Raw genomic sequence first — 22,170 nt, 5'->3', positions numbered from 1 at the left:
GGAGTCGACTTCGAAAATTGCGACCCCTCTACATAGGTGCTATAACGACGATAGTTGCGTCTTTATTACACCGATATTGATGGTGCAATCAGTGAGGAACCACCCAATCAATGACAGTCCAACATTCGTAGCAAATAGGTTAGAAGACGACCCACTCAAATCCAACTCTTCATTCTCCTCGTTAGAGAGCGACAGATGAACCATAGACTCCTCCATCCGGATTATTGTAAAAAAATGAGAGACATACACACACCAATCGACAGTACCAGATGCGAATAACAAAGGCAATAGCGACAGCCAGAGACAAACAACGAGGGCAAAATGAGCCGGAGTGCCAAGAGACAGCGACCGACGACGAGACTTACAACGGAAACAGAACTCTCACGATATGGAGAGACAACAACCCTCATGATATGGAGAGACTAAAATTTTATGTTTATATTCTTGAGTACCATTTGATAGTGTTTTTGTAACTCAGTTTTTGCCTTTTCAATTCAAACAAGTGTTTAGTTAACATTGAGATTTTTTTTTTTGCTATTTCAGTTAATTTTTGCCTAGCTAACAACGGTAAATAATAAATATGACATTTGAAATAAACAGTTTATGGGTCCATTTGGTTCACCTATTGTTTGTTGTCGCTGTTTATCGTTAGAAAAAATTGCTTTTCCAAAAAGAAAAAATTTCCTGCTGTTAGAAAAAACTATTTTTTATGTATAAAATGCAAACAAAAGTTCTCTAACCAAACATCTAAAACTTTTTTTTTAAATGAAAATGTAAATAGAATGAAAAAATGAAGTAAACAAACACCTCATTTATCTTAATGGAGTTTTTCCGTTTTCACTGGTTGATTGTAGACTCTATTGAATTGATTATTTTAAACTGTAAATTTATAATAATTATAAATAGATTTGAATTTTGAAAAGATTAATTTAATTAATGTCTTAGTATGAAAATATCAACACAAAGTCAATAGATTTTATTCAAAATAAATATGCATAAATAATAAGAAAAATTAAAAAGTTCAAAAATTTTGTGGTTCACGTTTTGATACTTTCGAATTTGTAAAAAATTTGTGATAAAATGATACAAAAACTTTCACTATTCGTAAAAAAAAAAAAAAAAAAACACAATTTTAAATTTGGAGGAAATTTTTGATATCTCTATTGAAATTGATGATGCGGCAAAATGATTTTAGGTTTTGACTAAATAAATAGTTGTTAGCTGCTAACTGATTATTTTTTTTGTTAGCTGATTTGATTAGCGGATTGTGTAAATTTGTTTAGTAAAACTTAGCTGATTGCTAATGTTGTTTGTGTAAATGACAAATAAGAATATTATTTAAAATTAAAGAGTAGTAATTAGGGGTAAAAATGTCCTTCAAAAAAGATGGAACAATAAGCTAGTTGAAAAAGGGTGTTGTTATACTTAGCCACCCTTTCCCACCCTTAGCAACCGAAAAGGGCGAAAATGCCCTTTCAGGTGTTGGGGTGGGGAATGTGGCATATTTTTTTCTCTCTCGACACGCGGGTGTGAGGTTATTACGCCTCACCACATGGCGAGGCGTATGGCTAGTACCCCCTTTCTGGTGAGGCGTACAAGCCATATGCTTTACATTTTATTTTATAACTGCTCATTGTGTTAACTTAAATCTGTATCTCCTCCTTTTATTTTCCTTTTTCTTATATGAATATGTTTTGAGTTGTGTAGTGTGGTTCTGGACGATCAGTTGCACCGATCAAGGCTGGTTTTGTTGTCCGTGTTGGCCGTAGAAACACAGGGACATAGGCCTTCTGCTTGTGCTAGCTGTAGAAATACTGATTTTAACCCTTCGTTTGATATGTGGTTTTCCATTAGAAGGGTATGGTTACATAAAATCCATGTTTGGATGAAGGTTAATTTTACATGATACGATTTTGGGTAGTATTTTTATAGTTACAAAATTATGAGTTGGCGCTATTTCTAACACTTATAAATTGGGTGTTAGCTGGTTTTACATTTTACGTTTTCATATTACTTCACCATAACTGCCGTTTATATTATATTAAAATATTAAATATATATATATATACATATATATATATATATATATATATATATATAAATTATGTTTTTTTTCAGTGAAACATATGTTGTCTTTTCATAATACAGCACTTAAAAATTATATTTAATCCGCCTAGATCTAACAGTAAATGAACAAATTTACGTGGTCATCAGGGTCCATGTGAACGCAACTGTTGTCAGCAAAGGAGATGCATTAGAGAGAGGAGGAGATTGTGGATTGGAACCCATCTTATTAATATATATATATATATATATATATATATATATATATATATATATATATGATTATTGTCCTTTTGTAATCTTATTATAATATTATGAAAATACCATCAAAACAAATAACATGTAGGAGCAAAATGTTAACTTTAATACTTATCTTAAGCTGATTTATGGAGTTCTTATGAATTAAGAGTCAACATGATTTCTAAAGTTGACATGTAATATCAATTTAGTCCAAATTAAAATTTAGGTATCAATTCAAATATTTGACAAATTTTTAGAGATTGAAATATTGTTAAATTTAGGATTGAATGATACCTACATTTCAATTTGAATTAACTGGACCTATATGTAAACTTCAGGACCTAATTCATCCTTAATTAAAAAAACGCTCAATTAGAATTCTCTATTCTCTCTTTTTTTTTTTGACAACAATTCTCTATTCTCTTTATGTTAATGGGTTATGGATTAATATTAAATGTTATTGAATGATAATTATTAATTATATATAAAAATATTTTTATTAATAAAAGTTGTTATCATTTTTCATGTAAAAAAATGTATTTTTTTTATTGGTAGAAACAGGAAAAGAAAATGACAAAAAACCAAAACAAAGAAACCTAACCTGGGATTAGCTTAGGGAAGCTAACCTCAATCCTATCTTCAAATAGAAGAGAAGAGAGAAAAACAGGAGGATCAGAAAGGGTTGTGACGCCCAACATCCCCTCATGACCAGCCACCGCCAAGCGATCAACAATCCGGTTCTGTTCTCTGAAGATATGGCTGAACTTTATGAACTCGAAGGAAGAGCAGAGCCTCTTAATAGCTTTGATAAGGTTTCGGCTGTTTAAGCAAATAGCATGATTATCAGAAATCATTTTAATGGCCTCAAGGTTATCAGACTCAACAAATAACATCTTCAAACCCAGACTCTTGGCAAGCTTTAGGCCAGAGAGAATCCCACAAAGCTCTGCTGAGAAGGACGAACCCAACCCCAGGTTCTGGATGAACCCAGACAGCCAGGCTCCCCCAGCATCTCTAAGAACACCTCCAGCAGCAATCTTCCCATCTTTGAGGCAAGAGCCATCCGTATTTAATTTCATCACTCCTTCTCTCGGTCTGCTCCAACCAAGAAGGTGGACATCCTTCTTCTGGTTTGACCTAGCAAGAGAGTCCCCTTTGAAGCTATCAGTGATATTTGAAAGTTTTTCCGAGAAGAACTGAGCTAAGTTAGGAATATATACAGTTTTATCTCCAAAGATCTCCTCGTTCCTCCACTTCCAAATCTGGTGACAGATGATAGCAAAGAGAATATCACCATGCTCCAGGTTGGCCAGTAACTTCTCACTAACTCCATCAGAAAACCAGTCAAGCTCAGAGTGGGCCAGGAAAGAAGAGAGAAGGTGGTGGGGAAGAATTTTCCTCCACACCTCCTTACTCTTAGAACAGTCCCTAAGAGCATGGCACAAAATTTCAACATGGCCTCTGCATCTGCTACAAGCACCTGAATCCACCAGATGCCGTCTATTCCTATCCGAATTAGTAAGCAGCCTGTCCTTAACACCAAGCCACAGAAAGCTTCTAATGCGGTAAGGGATTTTTAGGGCCCAAATGATCTTCCAGGTTTCAGAGAGAGGATCCGACCTATTTGGTTAAAAGCTTCAAAGGCAGATTTGCAGGTATAAGCCCCATTATTAGTCAAAGCCCAACAATGACTATCCTTATCTTCCTCCTTATTACTTATCTTCACTCCTCTAATTCTAAGGAGAGTATCCAGACTAAAAAAAGTTTCAAATTTAGACCAAATCCAGTCCCCCTCAGAGTCAACCACATCGGCGATCCTCCAATTACGGATGTTACTAGGCGGAGGGGAGCTACACACTTCTAATAACGCTTTGTCTCCAATCCAAATATCATTCCAGAAGCTGATGGATTTGCCATTACCCACATCCAAGCCAATCTCAGAGCAGAACTCTGCAAACACAGCGCTAAGCCCTTTCCAGAGAAAAGAACAATTGTCAACTCTCTCCTTGGGGCCCCCAAAAATCTTATCTTTACGATACTTCCCACAAAGAAGACGAACCCAAAGAGAGGAAGGGCATTGCCACATTCTCCACAGAAGCTTCATTAATAGGACTTTGTTATTATCCTTAGCTTGTCTTATCCCTAGGCCTCCCATTCTTTTCGGCTGGCAAACCTCCTTCCAAAGGACAAGGTGGATCTTTTTCCCCGCTTCAGAATCTCCCCAAAGGAAACGCCGGTTGATTTTATCAAGTTCATTAAGAACAGGCTCAGGCAGTCTACAAGCTTGCATGATATGATTCGGAGCCGCGCAATTGACAGACTGAATTAACGTAAGACGGCCCGCCAGGGAAAGGGGTTTAGCTTTCCAACTGGCACACATCCCATTAGTTTTGTCCAGAGTCTCTTTAAAAGAGGCTTTGGAAACTCTATCACTATGGAGGGGGACCCCCAGATACTTACCCAAAGAATTAGTCAGAGGAATACCAGATAAATCACTTAGCCTTTTACAAACATCTTTATTCATGTTTTTGGAGCATAACATCCGAGATTTTTGGATGTTAATCTTCTGGCCAGAAACAGTTGAGGATATCCATAACCACACCAACTTGCTCCTCATTCCCTTCCACAAAGATCATCACATCATCAGCGAAGAACAAATGGGTAATAGGAGGACAGAATTTGTTGATGGAAACAGGATGGAAATTCCCATTGCTCACAGCCTCTTGGATAAGGTGTGATAACCTCTCCATAGCAATAACAAATAAGAAAGGACTCATAGGGTCCCCTTGACGGATCCCCCTGGAAGGAGAGAACTCATCTGACATATCTCCATTGATCAAAACCTGAAACACAGGAGAAGAAATGCAATCCTCAATCAGTCTCCTCCAGCTATCCGGGATACCAGCTCTCTTTAAACTATCCAGAAGAAAACTCCAGTTTAAGTAGTCATAAGCTTTCTCCAAATCCAGTTTGAGAGCCACAATACCTTTCTTCCCCTCCTTCATCTTCATGGAGTGAACCATCTCCTGGGCAATAACCACATTATCCATCATCTGTCTGCCAGGAACAAAACTGCCTTGATTCTGGCTAATAATCTCAGGAAGAATACACCGGAGTCTATTAGCCACAATTTTAGTAATAGCTTTGTATAACACATTGCAAAGACTAATAGGCCTCATTTGTAAAAAGGAGGAAGGTTTCTCAACTTTTGGGATCAGGACCAAAAGGGTTTTATTCACCAGCCTAATATCGTTGGATCCGCCGAAAACACCTTTAACAAAACTGTAAATGCCTTCCTTCACAGTTTCCCAATGTTTGTGATAAAAGCTAGCAGGAATACCATCAATCCCATCAATCCCAGGAGCCTTAGTAGCTCCAATACTAGAGAAAGCCAGATCAATCTCTTTCTGGTCAATAGGATGGAAAGATTCCCTAATAGTTTCCTCCTCCAACCTAGGAAAAGAAGTCCCAGAAAGGGCGTTATCCAGATCCATATGATCCTCTTTAAATAAGTCTTTATAAAAGTCAAGGGCCAAGCGACGAATATCTTCATCCTAATAGACCCAATCACCATTAGAATCTTTGATAGCATCGATCTGATTCCTCTGCCTTCTAATAATAGTAGAAAGGTGGAAAAACCTGGTATTACGGTCTCCGTCCTTAATCCAAGCCTTTCTGGATTTTTGAAACCAAAGGAGCTCTTTCTGTCTGAGCACTGCTTCCAACTCATTCTGGAGAGATCTAAGATGACAATTCAAACTGTGATCAAAACAGATCTCCAAATAGCGATGAATACCTTCGATTCTTCTTAAAAGCTTATTCTTCCTTCTGATAATGTGGCCAAAGATGTTTTTATTCCATCCCACCACATTCCTTCTAAACCCCTCAGCGGCAAGGAGAACATTGGAATGGGGCTGCCAATTGTCCTGAACAAAGTTTTTAAACTCAGGGTGGGACTCCCAGGCCACCTGGTACCTAAAAGGTCTATCCCCTTTAGGCCGATGACATTTCACCAGTTTAACAAGGATAGGACAATGATCGGAGTGGCAGAAAGGAAGATTCAGCATGTTCACTTCGGGAAAACTATAAATCGCAGCAATATTCGCATAAACTTTGTCCAAACGAACAAACACGCTATTACGTTTCCAAGTAAACTTGTGACCAGCGGCTCCCAGATCAGACAGCCCACATAAATCCATATTCTGCTTATGGTTGAGACACTGGTTCACATAATGGTTACCACCCCCTTTTTGATCACTCATAAGGGCAATATCATTAAAGTCCCCAGCCACCATCCAAGCATCCACCATACTCGTACTCATAGAATACATAATCTCCCACAACCTTTTACGGTTAGCCATGACAGGATCGGCATAAACAAAGGTGATAAATAAGGGTTTATTACCAGGGTAAATAACCTTACTGTGGATAAATTGTTTATCCATACTGATAATATCAATTTTAACACGATCTGGCTTCCAGAAGAGCCAGATCCCCCCGGCCCGGCCAGTAGCCTCCGATCTGACACACCTCCAATTCTTAAACTTTCTAACCACCTCATATGCTTTGCAACCACTAATCTTGGTTTTTAGCAACGCAAAACAAGAAGGATTAAATTGTTTAATTAAATCTTTAACATGGATACGGGTAGCCTTACTAGCCGCACCTCTAACATTCCAAACAAAAAAGTCCATCAGAAAGGAAGACTACAGACCATAGGCCCAAACCCTAAACCAGGTATTTATTCGGGGCTCCTAAGAGCCTTGAAGAGGTGCCAGCAGGCCCCATTTTATCCCGAGAATCCAAAGAACTATGGTTCTTCTTATGATTACCCTTAGGTTTTTTCATATTCAACTTATTGACTCCCATAGCCTTTCCATTTGAAACATCAACATAGGTTTTCGGATTACTAACCTCATTGTGCTTCATTTTCCCAGTTGGGCCAATATTCTGGGAGCTCCTCAAGGCAACAACTTTGGAATCAAACAGAGGGTTTACAGAGTCAACTAAGATGGCAGCTGGCTCAGCCGATTCTAACCCTAGCATGCTTAACTCCATATGCTCATTAGAGAAATCTGAACCATGTCCATCCTCAATAGACAGGACCCCGAATCTTGATCCTGAACCGTGGGCCGATTCAACACCAGATCCAATCTTGATATCGGGGGGCCTAACCTTGATCTCAGGAGCAATCTGGAGAGAATTTATCTCCTTATTGATATCAGGGGGTTGATTTCGAACAACCTTAGCCTGCGGCCTTCTTCTAACCGACCTTTTAGCCAGCATCCAGGGACCAAAGTTCCTCCATTCTCCTTGAATCTCCTCAACTCTTACTTCATTAGCCACCCTCACCTCTTCAACCACCTTCTTTCTCTTAGGACATCCATCATAAGTATGGCCAAACATACCACACTCATAGCAAATATTGTGAATACCTTCATATTCAATATGAAAAACTGTATTCTGAACACAGAATTTAGACAGAAGAGGCTTAGCAAGATCAATGTCGATACAAACCCTGGCAAACTTGCCTCTCACTACCCCAATGGTAGTTTTGTCCACATGGTGAACTTTCCCCACAAGGCCTCCAATTTTGTTAAGAAATCTTTCATTATAGTATTCAATAGGTAAGCCTGGGAATCTAACCCAAGTAAGGATCCTGTTAACAGAACAGTCATGAGGATTAAAATTTGGGACCCACGGCCTTAAAGCCAGAACATGATTGGATGTAATATAAGGACCGCCATTGACAACAGCATTAAAATCCTCTGCCCTTGTAAATTTAATGACATAATAGTCATTTTCTAAGTCAATAATGGTGACTTTCCCTTTCTTCGCCCATTGTGCCTGGATTCTTTGGGCAAAATAATTAAAACTAATCCTTTTTCCAAGCACAGTAACTATTAAGGCTAATTTCCATTTAGATCTAAGGGCGCGTTTATCTTCCGAAGAGAGCCTAATCACAGGACATAATGGGTCCTCTTGGTCACCATCCTCAACATCAGAGTCGGAATAGACTTCCTCAGACTCATCTTCGATTATTTCTTCCTCTAACACGGGTTCCTCCTCGGCCACCCCCATCACTGTATCTCTCCAGGAGAATTTCCCCACACCTTGCTTGAAAGAATTTTTGTTTTCAGTATCCACACATGACCGAGAGCCCGGATTCGAATTAGAAAAAGGTTCAACTTGAACCGTAGCCCCTGGATATTTGTCCCGCCCTTCGGGACAACCGATCCACCAATCTGGACCGCCGGCACACCCACAGGCACAGCCGGATCCCTGCCACCAACATTTTCCTCCCCTACTGCCCTAAGACCAGGGGCTGCTGCCGGCGCACCAACCTGGGCAGCCGTCAGCCCTGCCGGCACCCCAATCTGGGCCACTGCTCCACTGCCCAAGACCTCGCACACCCCTTTTGCCCTGGAACCAGCAGATCCGCGCCACACTCCCTCATCCGCCCCAGGTTCAGGGATCTCGCACCTCCCTCCCTTCAGACCAGCCGACACACCCTCAAGCGATACCGACAACCTATCCAGGCCATCCGCAGCCTTACCGCCCACAGATCCCCCCTTATCCGCCCTAGATCCGGCCTTTTCTCTCCGTTCCTCAACCCTCGCGTCCCTCGATCCCGCTCCTACCGACCCTAAATCCTTCTCGCCACCCTTGTCCCCATACAGATCCAGCCCTCCGCCCCCTTGCGCGTCGCCAGCCGGTCTCTTTCCCTGGATCACTCCCTCACCCTCACACCGGATCTCACCGTTGCTCTCTCGTCGCCCTCATCGCTCTCTCGTCTCGTCGCTCTCATCGCTTAAGCAATTTATTTTATACTTATGTAAAAAAATGTATTATTTTTAATTCAGTTTTGGAAATAGTAAATCTCAATTAAAGGCCGACTTTAAAAAAAAATTGCAAAATAAAATAAAATTAAAGCAACAAATAATAAAGTGGGAGTGAGACTCATATGTAGTCCTTTTTCATTCTCTTTTGAGGCCACGTGCCAAAGACATGGTATGTAGTTTACTCATCCATATTGAGGCTACTACTTATACAGTCTTGATCACATGCACTTTAATGAGTACGTAGAATTTGCTCATTCACCATTAGATCTAGGCTTATTAGAATCTTACGGTGGAGATTCAAAGCATCTTGAGGCTTAGATTTAATAAGCGTATATCTAACGGTGAATAAGCAAATTCACTTGCTCATTGAGGTGCATGTGAAAATTCCTGACTACTTACAACACGTTCTCTCACAAATGCTGGCGCATAATCATGGTTATCAAAACCTAATCAGTGAAAGAATCAGAAAAGATAAAGGGTCAAAGGCTAAAGTTCAACCGAAATTCAGTCGATATTAAAAAATAATGTGAAAAGTAATATTTTATCCACATTTTAACTTATAAAAATTATATAAATAAAATTAAAAATGTTAAATTTATAAATCCAATAATGAATTAAAAATATAATAAAAATTCAATGTATATAAAGACTAAAAAATATAAAATAATATATTTTTCAAAACTAAATAATTAATATTATTATTAATATAATATATAAGTATAATAAAATATTTTTTTATTAAAAATTGAGATGATATAGGCACAAGAGACCGACATCTCAGCCAGGCTGGTATCTTAGCTCAAGGCCAAATATAATAAAATAATTATTATACAATTTTTTAGAGTTTTAAATTTTATTTTATGAAATATTTAAATATTAACCAAACATTATAAATATTGAAATGATAAAATAATTTTTTTTTTTTTTTTATTTTTTTATAATAACCGTTACCTAGTACAAGATACTCTGTAATTGATGCCACAACTAGTAACAGTAGTATCAACGGTGGTGTGTCAAATGGAAATAACATCCATTATGAAGCTTTTCAAGAAATCCAACCACCTCAAGTTAATGAGTGGAAAGAGATGATTCATGATACCCATAAGGAAAACACTAGTCCTAGGTAAAGTTGAATTTTTTTCTAAAGAATCATTTATCTACTTATTACTAGAAAATGATATAATTGGCATTGGTTTGATTTGCAGTGCAAGCTTGTCTGAGAGGCAAAGAAAATAGAAAGAAGAACTCGATAATGAGCTTCAAAGACAACAAGGCAAGTTCTTTTATTGAAAAAAACACATCGATGCACACACCAAATTGAGTTATACATCTGACCACCTTAGTTGGATAACATAGAAATTGAATTACATTAGTTCAATTCATAGTTATTAAAGGTGTATCTCAAGCTGGTACTGATTGAGTTACACATCGATGTTATTAATGCTCATACTAATTAGATTATTTTATTGGTTTGGAATCCTTTGGATAAGGGTGAGCAAAAAAACTAGTAACCGATAACCGAACCGAAGTTTTAATTTGGTTCGATTATTTTAACATTCTGGTTTGGTTTGGTTTTAATTTTGACGTAGTTTGGTAATCGGTTATCGGTTTGGTTATTGAAAAAAATATATCGGTACAACCAATCCCTAAAAAATATACTTTTATCTTTATATATATAAATAACTTATAAAATATAAAATCCAATCCCTAAAAAATATACTTTTATCTTTATATATATAAATTTTGATTCATTAGTCTTTTTTTTTTCTTTTTTTTTTTTGATAGAAACGGAAAGGAAAGGAAAGCAAAGCAAAACAAGCAACTACACCGGGATTAGCCTAGGAAAGCTAACTCCAATCCTATCCTCTAAAAGAAAAGGAGAAAGAGCGATAGGGGGAACGGTAAGGGTAGAAACACCTAACACCCCCTCATGGCCTGCCGCCGCCAAGTGATCTGCAACACGGTTCTGCTCCCGGAAAATGTGGCTGAACTCAAGGATATCAAAAGAGGGGCTAAGCCTCTTAATAGCTTTAATAAGGTTGCGGCTATGAAGACCCATGGGATGACTACCCAAAATCATATTGATGGCCTCCAAGTTATCTGACTCCACAGAAAGCCTCTTAACACCCAGCCTAATCGCCAGCTGGATCCCAGAGAGAATGCCCCAGAGCTCCGCAGAGAAGGAAGAACCCAAACCCAAATTCTGGGTAAACCCAGAAAGCCAGACGCCTCCCGCATCTTGATTCATTAGTCTTTAATTTCTTCAGTTGTAACTTTTATACAAGAGCATTATTTAAAAATCAATTAAACAAAAATATACAAAAATTAAATATTATGAGTTTTTGGTTATTCGGTCGGTAACCGAACCGAACCGAACCGAAAATTTTCGGTTAAATAAAATTCGATTACCAATCTTATTCGGTTCGGTTATAAAAACAACACAAACTTCGGTTCGATTAACCGAATGTCGTATTTTCGTGTCAGAAGCAGGACGTGTTTGGATTTGAATTTTTTACACGAATATATCTTCAGGTCGTGTTCATATCTGAATTATTTTTATACTAATCCGAAATTTCACACAACAAGAACACGAGAATTTCCAGATCTCTAACCTATCTAATTATGTCATGTATAAAGTTAAAATTCATATGTGTATATTTCTATTATGAAATGGTAATATACATATATGACAAGTTTTATTTAATAACATACACATCTTTGAACTTTACATTATATCAAAATTAAAGTTCAGAATAAAGAAACTTTTTAAATATTAACGAAATAATAATGGAACAAGTTAGAATTTTTTTTTTTAAACCAACAAGTTTGATTCTTTAATTGTTAAGTATAAATTATCATCAATTACCTATTTTAAAATTATCATTTCATTAGTTTTTTTTTAAAAAAATTGAATTATTTGAGACCTTAATGGTAAAATCATTCCTACTTAGGGTATATTTTAAAAAAATGATTAGAGCGCCCAATAATAAATTGAGTGGAACGCTGAAATAACTGTCGTTTTAAAAGAAATTCGTGGCACGTGCACCGAATCTAGACAATCGAAGCGCGAAAATCTAGGTCCCTGTCTATCCCTTACCTTACCAATTAGAAGCGTCATCTTCGTGCCTTTGAACATCTCTTTGATCACACAACATTTCGCATTCGTTTTTCCATTACTGTTTCCTAAACTCTACCTCAAAGGAGAACGAACTAAGCCAGCGTCCTTTTCTTCCTTCTTTATACCCTAGAGCCCTACACGGCTGTTAGCAGGATTCACAGGCGAGACAGATAAGGAGGCAGGCATAGGCGCAAATCTGCAGTGCAGGCGAAGCATCTGGTTTACAGATTGTTTGACCTAATTCTTCTGCAACAGTGTCCTCTTCCTTCCTAGTTTCTACTGCGGACTAATCGGTACTCTTCTTCCTCCCGCAGCTCCCTAATCGTTTATTATCTTCTTTCATTCTCTGTCTTCTGTTACATTTGATCCCCTTTGATTTCTTTATCCATACTTTGATGGAGTTTTGTGAAAAATTGATATCAATCGTGAATTCCATGAATTGTTCCGAGTTAACTTTTGATGTTCTCGCTTGTGCATCAATTGAAATTTATCTTGGAATGAACAAAATTAGTTCGAGAAGGATACTCCTGCTTACCTTCTTATATTCCCTCTTCCAGACTTTGTTGTACGTTACCACTTTTGGATAGTTGAGTTGAGACACACAACTGTGGAAAACCTTTACAAGAAAATTAATTTTTGGCAACGAAAAAAGTTGTTACAAAACATATTTTTAGCAACAAGAACGCATGTTTCGCAACGACTTTTGGTTGTGGAGAAACATTCCGTTACTAAAGGTTTATGCAACGACATCTTGTTATTGCAAAAAATATATATTCAGCAACAATACACATTGTTGCAAAACCTTTATTGTTGCGAAATATGGACTACATGTTAGATAATGAAATTTATCTTTTGCAACAACATGTGTCGTTGCTATAGATTTTTTATATTCGTAACAAGTTTAGACGTTGCTATATATTTAAACTTTTCAAAACAACATTTAATGTTGCTGTTTATTTTGTATTTCCGCAACAACTCATATCGTTACTATATATATATTTCTTTTACGCAACATTTCTTACCGTGGCCATAAATATTGATTTTTAGTCGCCTGCTTTTATTCATTAGTAATTCATTGGCATTTTCTTCTTGAATCTGATGATTATTTGTTGCTATCGTTCTTATTTGTTTTCTCTAGGTCTGTTGGAGAATTTTTTTAATTTTTTGATTGTCGAATTCTAAGTTAGCAATCATGATGTCAGACGAAAATTCTAATAATGGGAAGAACGAGGTGACAGAAGTAAGCTCTTGAACTTGAGGCAGCTGTATTACATTGATTAAATATTTCAAGTCTTAAATACCCAAACATTCTAGTGTAAAACATTTTTACTGTATATCTTTATTAAGTGATCTGAGGTGGGTGCTTTACACATTATGCAATGAGTAATTAGCTGCATAGACTATCTCGGGGAACCAAGCTTCCAAGCTGAAGAAACATTAAATCACAAAAGAAACATGTACAGAAACATTCACCCTCCAACACGCTCTAAGCAATTTTTATGAGAAACATCAATAAGTTAAAATAGTATATTCAGCTTACACAGAGCCAGGTGAAAAAGGAACTAGAACACGGTTGTAGATAAAGATAGGGACATACCTTTATACCATTTGAGAAGTACAGTTAGTTACTCAATAGTGTCGAGCTTTCATATATTAAATAGTTGGAGGACTATAACCCTGCTAACAACTTTTGTAGTGTAATCCCTTGACCTAATTATTTTCTTGTTGAATTTCTTTTGTTTTGTTTTTAACTATATGTTCTTATTGAGGATCAATTCATTCCATATGTTATATGTGTTTAATGACTTATTTGCTCAAGACCTCTGTAAAAGATCGGGGGGTGGCAGTTGGTTTGTATCCCAGTTTTTAAGCTGTTGGTAATTTGTATGCCTATAGGCTGTAGTTCATTAATCTTATAGTATTTCTTCTTTGCAGCTTGCCCCTTTTGATCCCACCAGAAAGAAGAAGAAGAAGAAGACTAGTGTCATACTGGAATGCACAGATGATTCTGTAGATACAATTACTGAGAAGACTGAATCCTTATCAGGTTGCTAAAGTAGAAAGATCTTTCTTCACTTCATGTTATTTATTTACTTCATCAAATACTTGTTAATGGCTTGGTGTAAAAGGGCATGAATTTAGTTTTTCCTGTTTGCTTATGTTTTCTTTAATTACAGTCTCTGAAGGAGTTGCTAGTACATTCATTGGTTTGAAAAAGAAGAAGAAGCCAATGAGTTTAATTGTTCTTCATTACTAACAATTTGTTTTGAGTCAATTTATATGCATACTCATGTCCGATACTGGACATATGACACTTGCTTTATGTTGAATTGTAGGTAGAAACCAGTATTTTGGATGAAGAAAGTGTGGAAGCAAGCGAAAATTTGGATGGTAAAGATTTTAAATTCAATATTTTTTAACACACGTGTTGTTTTGAATATGTTGTTACTTATCTAATAGGTATCATATTTTCCTTGGTTAGATCATGTAGGAGATGATGAAGGAGAAGTACTTGAGCTGCAGCAGCATTATCCATGGGAAGCGAGTGACAGTGATTATATATATGAGGAGGTATAGTGTGCTCTTGATGTGATTGGGTTTCCTTTCTAATTTGTCATCTCTTGTGAGTGCTTCTATTTTATGGTAATGACTTTTTTTAGTCATGAAGTTTGTCAATAATCTCTCCATAATCTGTATCTTACATAGAAACAAAAGGGTGAGGAACATTTTGTAATGGAGAAAAGGTATAATTGAAAATTATAGAAGGATAAAATTGGACTTATAATGTTGTATATCATTAGATTGACATCGACAATTCTAAAGTTTCTAGTTCCGGTTATGGTGGAAATGCCATATGAACTATTTTCCAATCATATCTCATGACAACATTGTTATTCAAGTTCTACAATTCCTGATTCTAGTCATAAATTATGATTCCCTATCCTATCAGTTTGAATCTATGGGGTGAATATCGAATGTACCTAAATTGTGACCAAAGTGAGCAATTTCAGTGCCAATTTGAATGACTCAATGAGAATCAACTCATTTGGTCAATCCTTTTTCTTATTGGAGATGTATAATATTCAACCTTAATTCTACTATAAAAGAGTTTCTGAGCCCTCCTTAGTTGTTATTCTTCTACCTTTTTCTTATGTAAGTTGCTGTTGTTTGCTATGGTGGTTGAGTTATAAATTTTACTCAGCTATGTATTATCAGCTATTAATTTAACTCTTCTTTTTATTATGTCATTGTTTTATTAAGTGGGATTTCTTAATATGCAAATGCAAGATCTCTTTGGATCGGTTCCCCGACCCCTAGTGTTTAAATCCACTTCTAGAGATGATGGATGATTTGGAGGTTTTGTTGAGAAGATTGGCTCCAGCATTCGCAAATCGCGAATGGATTTATTTTCTAAGCCTCCAACACTGCCAGCTCTTCCTCCTAGTAAGAAAGATGATACTCCCCTAATCCGGTGGCGAAAGGGAGAGTCGATTGGGGAAGGTTCGTTTGGTAAGGTTTATATGGGGATGAATCTTGATTCAGGAGAGCTTCTTGCTGTTAAACAGGTTTAGTGATTATTGCTATGAGAAAGACTTCATGTTATACATTTACTTTTATGATTTATGTAGATTTTCTGTTGAACATGCATTAATTTTGTTTTATTTTATTTTCTATAGGTTTTGATTGCTACCAATAGTGCTTCGAATAAGAAAACGTAGGTATGGATTGAATTTTAGATCATTTTTTGGTTTGATTAATGGTTAATTTGGTGCTAAAATTAAATTTTTAGCTTATGATTTGCTTTACTTTTGCTTTTAAGTATTTCCTATTTACTTACCTTTCTGGATTTGGAATAGGCTCGCATAAGGGAGCTTGAAGCAGAAGTAGAACTTCTCAAGAATCTTTCACATCAAAACATTGTTGTGAGTATGATATTCAAGTATGTGTTGTTAGTGATTATGGTTGAATATTGCTAAAGTATTAACTTTTTCCCCCCTTTGCTTGCTAGAAATATTTGGGAATCGTTAGAGAAGATGACTCTTTAAACATTCTGTTGGAACTTGTTCCTGGTGGATCCATATCATCACTTCTGGGGAAATTTGGATCCTTCGCTGAGTCGGTATTGCTTTGCTTTAGTAAGCTCTCTTTGTTTAAGAAATTATCATTCTCTCGTTCTCTCTTTTCAAATTTGTCACTGCTTGTTTCTCTACAGGGGGCAAACGTTCTTGTTGATAACAAGGGGTGCATTAAACTTGCTGACTTTGGAGCATCCAAAATGTAGTAGAGCAGGTATCCATATCATTCTTTTTCATTTAAAGTTTTTGTATTCTTTGGGTTCTTTAGGTGGGTCCCCCTCATTATTGAGGTTGTTATGTTTCTACAGGGTGCAAAGTCAATGAAGGGTACTATATGCTGGATGGCTCCTGAAGTTATTCTCGAGACTGGACATAGCTTGTAAGTGCATTTTATAGTTTCTACTCATGAATATTCGTGCTTGCTGATATTCGTACTTTTTATTATTGGTATTGATTTACTGTGACATTCATTTTCTTAGCTCTACTGATATATGGAGTGTTGGATGTACTGTGATTGAGATGGCTATGGGAAAGCCCCAAGGAGTCAGCAGTATCAAGAGGAGGTACTTGTTCTTGAAATTTTCTGTATACTGTAAGAACTGAAATCAGTGGTGTTTTTTCTCATATGAATGAATTAATTTTTAGATGGATGCCCTCTTCCATATTGGTACAACGAATTCTCATCCTCCTATCCTCGAACACCTTTCATCTGAGTCAAAGGACTTCATGTTGAAGTGTTTGCAGAAGTATAGTATTGATCTTGATATATTTACTACTTTGTACTTTTAATTATGTCTCGTTGATATTTTATTGAGATGGGATATTAGTTTGTTGAGTTTAGGAACTATAACTAAAGATGAATACTATCGTAAAACCTTTTTGATGATTTTATCATAATCTCATATGAATCATGGCATGGTGACAAGGAGCCGGACTTGAGGGCTACTGCATCTGACTTGTTGCAGGTGACTATAAATTTAGTTGTTATTGTTTTATATTGTTTTAAATATGTATGAAGCTATTTTCAGTCCCTTGGATCTTCTGTAGCAATTAATAAACAAATTTGTCATTTTATAAAATTTACAGTTGTATTTTGTTTAACTAATATAAGCGACTTTCACATAGTAATTTTTCATGTTTGATGTATGCAACATCCATTTGTCACTGGAGAGTACCAGGAACCTTGTTTAGTCTTCCACAATTCTCTTAGAGTAAAAGCCACGAGATTTGACTGCTTTCGTTCTTTTGACATTACATCTTTCAAATTTCAACTACTGTTTTTCTGTTACTTCAGGAATCTGGCAATCTATTAGCAAATGAAGGGTTGAATATTAATAATATGTAAGCTACTTAAGCTTTTCTTCTATTTTTAAGTTGATGTGTGGTGACTGGTGCTATTTTTTACTTGTGAAAATGATAATGAGTTAATGGTGCAGGATTAACATTGGGATTAAAAATTCAACCCATGATGTATGTGAAATGGGTAGTTTGAGATGATCAACCTACTGGAATGAAGCAAATTATGATGATGATCTGTGCCAAATAGATGATAAAGATGATTTTATGGTTGGTGGATCGAATAGGTTCAATTCAGCTTTTGCGTCTGCTGATTTAAATAAGGTGAGGAACACTTTGTTTTGATTTTTTAAATAATTGCATTTCGCTTCAATAATAATGAGCATGATGGTTTATTTGAACCAGAGTTTCAATCCCATGTGTGAACCCAATGATGACGGGTCATGCAAGTTTGGTGAAACTCTAGAATCAGATAGAGGTGGATGAATTTATTTTTCTTCTAGACAAGACTTCAATCCCATGTGTGAACCTAGCGATTCTATAGTCTATGAGAAGGTACCACTTTTAGAGAATGATCTAGCCCATTATCAGGAATGTTAGGTTGTTGATTGACTGCTATTGCGGTGGCTTACTTAGTAGAGAGGGAGATTTTTTCCGTAGGAATTAGAATTGATAAGAATTGAGTTTCTAACAGATCCAAAATTTTTTGATGATGCGGATGCAAGATTAGGAGTTGAAAGGCGTGTAGCTAATATAGGAAATCAACTTACCCACTTGTCTCAGATCATGGAAGCTATGCGATCTCAGTTTGATAGCCGGTTCACTAAACATGGTTAGTACACAGTGAGGCATTAATAAATAAGGTGAACAGTGCATTTTTAGAAAATATAAGACACGGGTGTGGCAAACATCATTTTTAAAAATATAAGACATGGGTGCGAACATGACAAATTTTATATAATTACATATAAAAATATATATAAAAACTTGATAAATCATAAATAAAGTACCCACTTTAGAGTTTATATGTATCATAAACCCAAACCTCAGAAAAATACTTACACAGATGAAGGGGAGAGAAGAAGTAGAGGAGATGAAACACAGACATAAGAGCAAAATATCGCACAAGGGAAGAAGACACAAAAAAGGCCGCGATTGGAAGAAACAGAGAGAAGTGTAGACGGGGAGAGAATAAGAGATATATTAGGTTTTTTTTTGTCAAAATTTTGTAATTAAACTTTTCTTTTAAAAAAGTTTAGAAAGCCTCTAAACTTTTACACTTTTTTCCCAGCAGCCCTGTTCGACCGTGTCCCCCGATGTCCCAGCCTTGTCCCCGACGAGTCCGTGTATCTGGCAAGTCTGACACCGCCACTCCGACCTCGAGGAAGAGTGAGTGCTTCATAGGATACCATACTCTGCTTGGATTAAATTAGAGAAATAAAACTATTTTGTATGTAGCATAGTTATTAAAGGTGCGCCTGAGGCGCGCCTTGGCCAAGGCTCCAGCTTTAGCGCCTATGGATGATAGAGTCAGGCGCTATCAACCTGGCGCGTGCCTTGGCTTCGTTAGGGCTGTTTAGGGTTTTTTGGGAATTTTAAATTCATTTATTATTAGCTATGGATTAAAAATGACATGAATGACTGAGATTAGCTTAGAAAATAAAAGAAAATGGCAGAAAAAAGTATGGATACTTTAGTTTTAACTTTTAAGTGGGTGTTATGAGTTTATGATTATGTCTTAGTAGTTAACTAGAACTTTAACTCATGCATTTTATGGTTTTATTGTTGGTATTTGACTATTTGTGACCACCTTAGTTGGATAACATAGAAGTTTAATTATATTAGTTTAATTGCTTTGTTTATTGGTGTGAAATGTTCTTCATGGCTGTTGCAAACTTGCAGAGATGTTACGCCAGACAGGGAAGGCATCATCTCCAAAAGATCAGAATTTACGGCCAATTACAAAAAGAAAAAGAAGACTTGAGCATTCTTTATATGTTATTTCTCCACCTATTTTGCGTGAAAACAATCCGGAGCTTGCTGGAGATAGGCGGAGAACTGTAATGAGACCTTCACATGTTCTTCTTGAAGGGATAAAGAAAACTGTTTCGGAGCTTGGTGGAGATAGACGGAGAACTGTAATGAGACTTCCATTGGTTCTTCGTGAAGGGACAAAGAAAACTGTTTTTGTGAATTTCATGGGTCTTTGCAAAAAGTAAGTGTAGTTTGTGCCTTAAAGATGCCGAGACCAAATAATTTGTGGTGTATAGTGTGTTATTTCTGTAGGTTTATTTTTTGGTATCTATAGAGAAGATCTACCCGTGAAGGATTTCATTTTCCATATAGGTGGTTAAGTGGTCATATTATCTTATGTCTGATTGGATGTTCCTGTTTGTCAAAACTTATTTATGTGTTGTTTGATTGCTTTAGAGATAAGATTCATTAGTGTGGTGTATATATGTGATGTGAATATACAATTTGCCTCTACTTTGAAATTTGAGGGCATAATTCCCTTTTCTTTTATGGTTAAATTTCAGAATGCATCGACAACCGGACCATGTGATGGCGTTCTTACTTGCTGAGTTAGGGACAAATGGATCACTTGATGGATAGCAAAGGTTAGTTGTGAAGGGGAGATTTGCCCAAATTTTTTTGAAGGGATCTTGCGTCGATATATCAGTAAGTCTCACTATCTCTCTCATCTTTGTTGCATCATTCTGGGCCCTGCAATTGTGTATTCCGATTTCTTCATTTTTCAGATGAGTATGTCATTTTCCTTGGTTGCAAAAGGCCAGACACTATACTTTCAAAGGAGAATCGTCTGTTTTTCCTCAGATGTGAGAAGGTAACATACTAACAGTTAATTACAATTACGCATTCCTTTTCCTATGCAATATGGAGTATTTATACAATACAAGATAATAGGTAATTAAATATGTTATTCTATTGGCCAATTATGGGGTGAATATTAAGAATCCATAAGCTACATAACATTTTCTTCTGTTTTTAAGTTGATGTGTGGTGACTGATGCCATTTTTTACTTGTGAAAATGATAATGAGTTAATGGTGCAGGATGGACATTTGAATTAAAAATTCAACCGAGGATGTTTGCGAAATTGGCAGTTTGAGATTCTCAACTGTATATCCTCCACGGTTCTATTGGAACGAAGAAAATTATGATGATGATATGTGCCAAATAGATGATGAAGATGATCTTATGGTTGGTGGATCAAATAGGTCCAATCCGGCTTCCGCATCTGCTGATGATGATATGTGCCAAATTGATGATGAAGATTATCTTATTGTTGGTGGATCAAATAGGTTCAATTCGGCTTCTGCGTCTGCTGATGATGATATGTGCCAAATAAATGATGAAGATGATCTTATGGTTGGTGGATCTAATAGGTTTAATTCGGCTTCCGCGTCTGCTGATGATGATATGTGCCAAATACATGATGAAGATGATCTTATGGTTGGTGGATCAAATAGGTTTAATTCGGCTTCTGCGTCTGCTGATGATGATATGTGCCAAATACATGATGAAGATGATCTTATGGTTGGTGGATCAAATAGGTTCAATTCGGCTTCCGCGTCTGCTGATGATGATATGTGCCAAATAGATGATGAAGATGATTTTATTGTTGGTGGATCAAATAGGTTCAATTCGGCTTCCGTGTCTGCTGATGATGATATGTGCCAAATTGATGATAAAGATGATCTTATGGTTGGTGGATCAAATAGGTTCAATTCGGCTTCCGCGTCTGCTGATGATGATATGTGCCAAATACATGATGAAGATAATCTTATGGTTGGTGGATCAAATAGGTTCAATTCGGCTTCCGCGTTTGCTGATGATGATATGTGCCAAATACATGATGAAGATGATCTTATGGTTGGTGGATCAAATAGGTTCAATTCGGCTTTCGCGTCTGCTGATGATGATGATATGTGCCAAATAGATGATGAAGAGTGAGTGCTTGTATCCGGCAAGTCTGACATCGCCACTCCGACCTCGAGGAAGAGTGAATGCTTCATAGGATACCATACCCTGCTTGGATTAAATTAGAGAAATAAAACTATTTTGTATGTAACATAGTCACTAAAGGTGCGCCTGAGGCGCGCCTCGGCTAAGGCTCTGTCCTTAGCGCCTACGGATGACAGAGTCGGGCGCTATCAGCCAGGCGCGCACCCGGGCTTGGTTGGGCTATTTAGCGTATTTTGGGTTTTTAAAATTCTTTTATTATCAGCCATGGATTAAAAATAAGATGAATGATGGAGATTAGTTTAGAAAATAAAAGAAAATGGCAGCAAAAAGTATGGATACTTTAGTTTTAACTTTTAAGTGGGTGTTATGAGTTTATGATTATGTCTTAGTAGTTAACTAGAACTTTAACTCATGTAGTTTATGGTTTTATTGTTGATATTTTTGACTATTTGTGACCATTTGTGACCACCTTAGTTGGATAACGTAGAAGTTTAATTATATTAGTTTAATTGCTTTGTTTATTGGTGTGAAATTTTCTTCATGGCTGT

At 36.7% G+C, this 22,170-nt stretch overlaps 1 protein-coding gene and 1 pseudogene across 1 annotated transcript; both read left to right on the top strand.

The window, feature by feature from the left end:
- The first annotated feature begins 13,459 nt into the window (after positions 1-13,459).
- On the top strand, positions 13,460-15,122 carry LOC136222721 (eukaryotic translation initiation factor 2 subunit beta-like). Its single transcript, XM_066010452.1, has 6 exons — positions 13,460-13,504; positions 14,200-14,311; positions 14,442-14,498; positions 14,605-14,655; positions 14,747-14,835; positions 15,066-15,122. The coding sequence occupies exons 1-6, from the start codon at positions 13,460-13,462 to the stop codon at positions 15,120-15,122; spliced, it is 411 nt and encodes a 136-aa protein (XP_065866524.1).
- A 423-nt stretch (positions 15,123-15,545) lies between these two features.
- Positions 15,546-18,236, top strand: LOC136222720 (mitogen-activated protein kinase kinase kinase 3-like; annotated as a pseudogene).
- The last annotated feature ends 3,934 nt before the right edge of the window (positions 18,237-22,170 follow it).

The sequence above is a fragment of the Euphorbia lathyris genome, chromosome 3 (assembly GCF_963576675.1).
Source record: "Euphorbia lathyris chromosome 3, ddEupLath1.1, whole genome shotgun sequence".
Lineage (NCBI taxonomy): Eukaryota > Viridiplantae > Streptophyta > Magnoliopsida > Malpighiales > Euphorbiaceae > Euphorbia > Euphorbia lathyris.
This window is presented reverse-complemented; position numbering and strand designations above follow the sequence as displayed.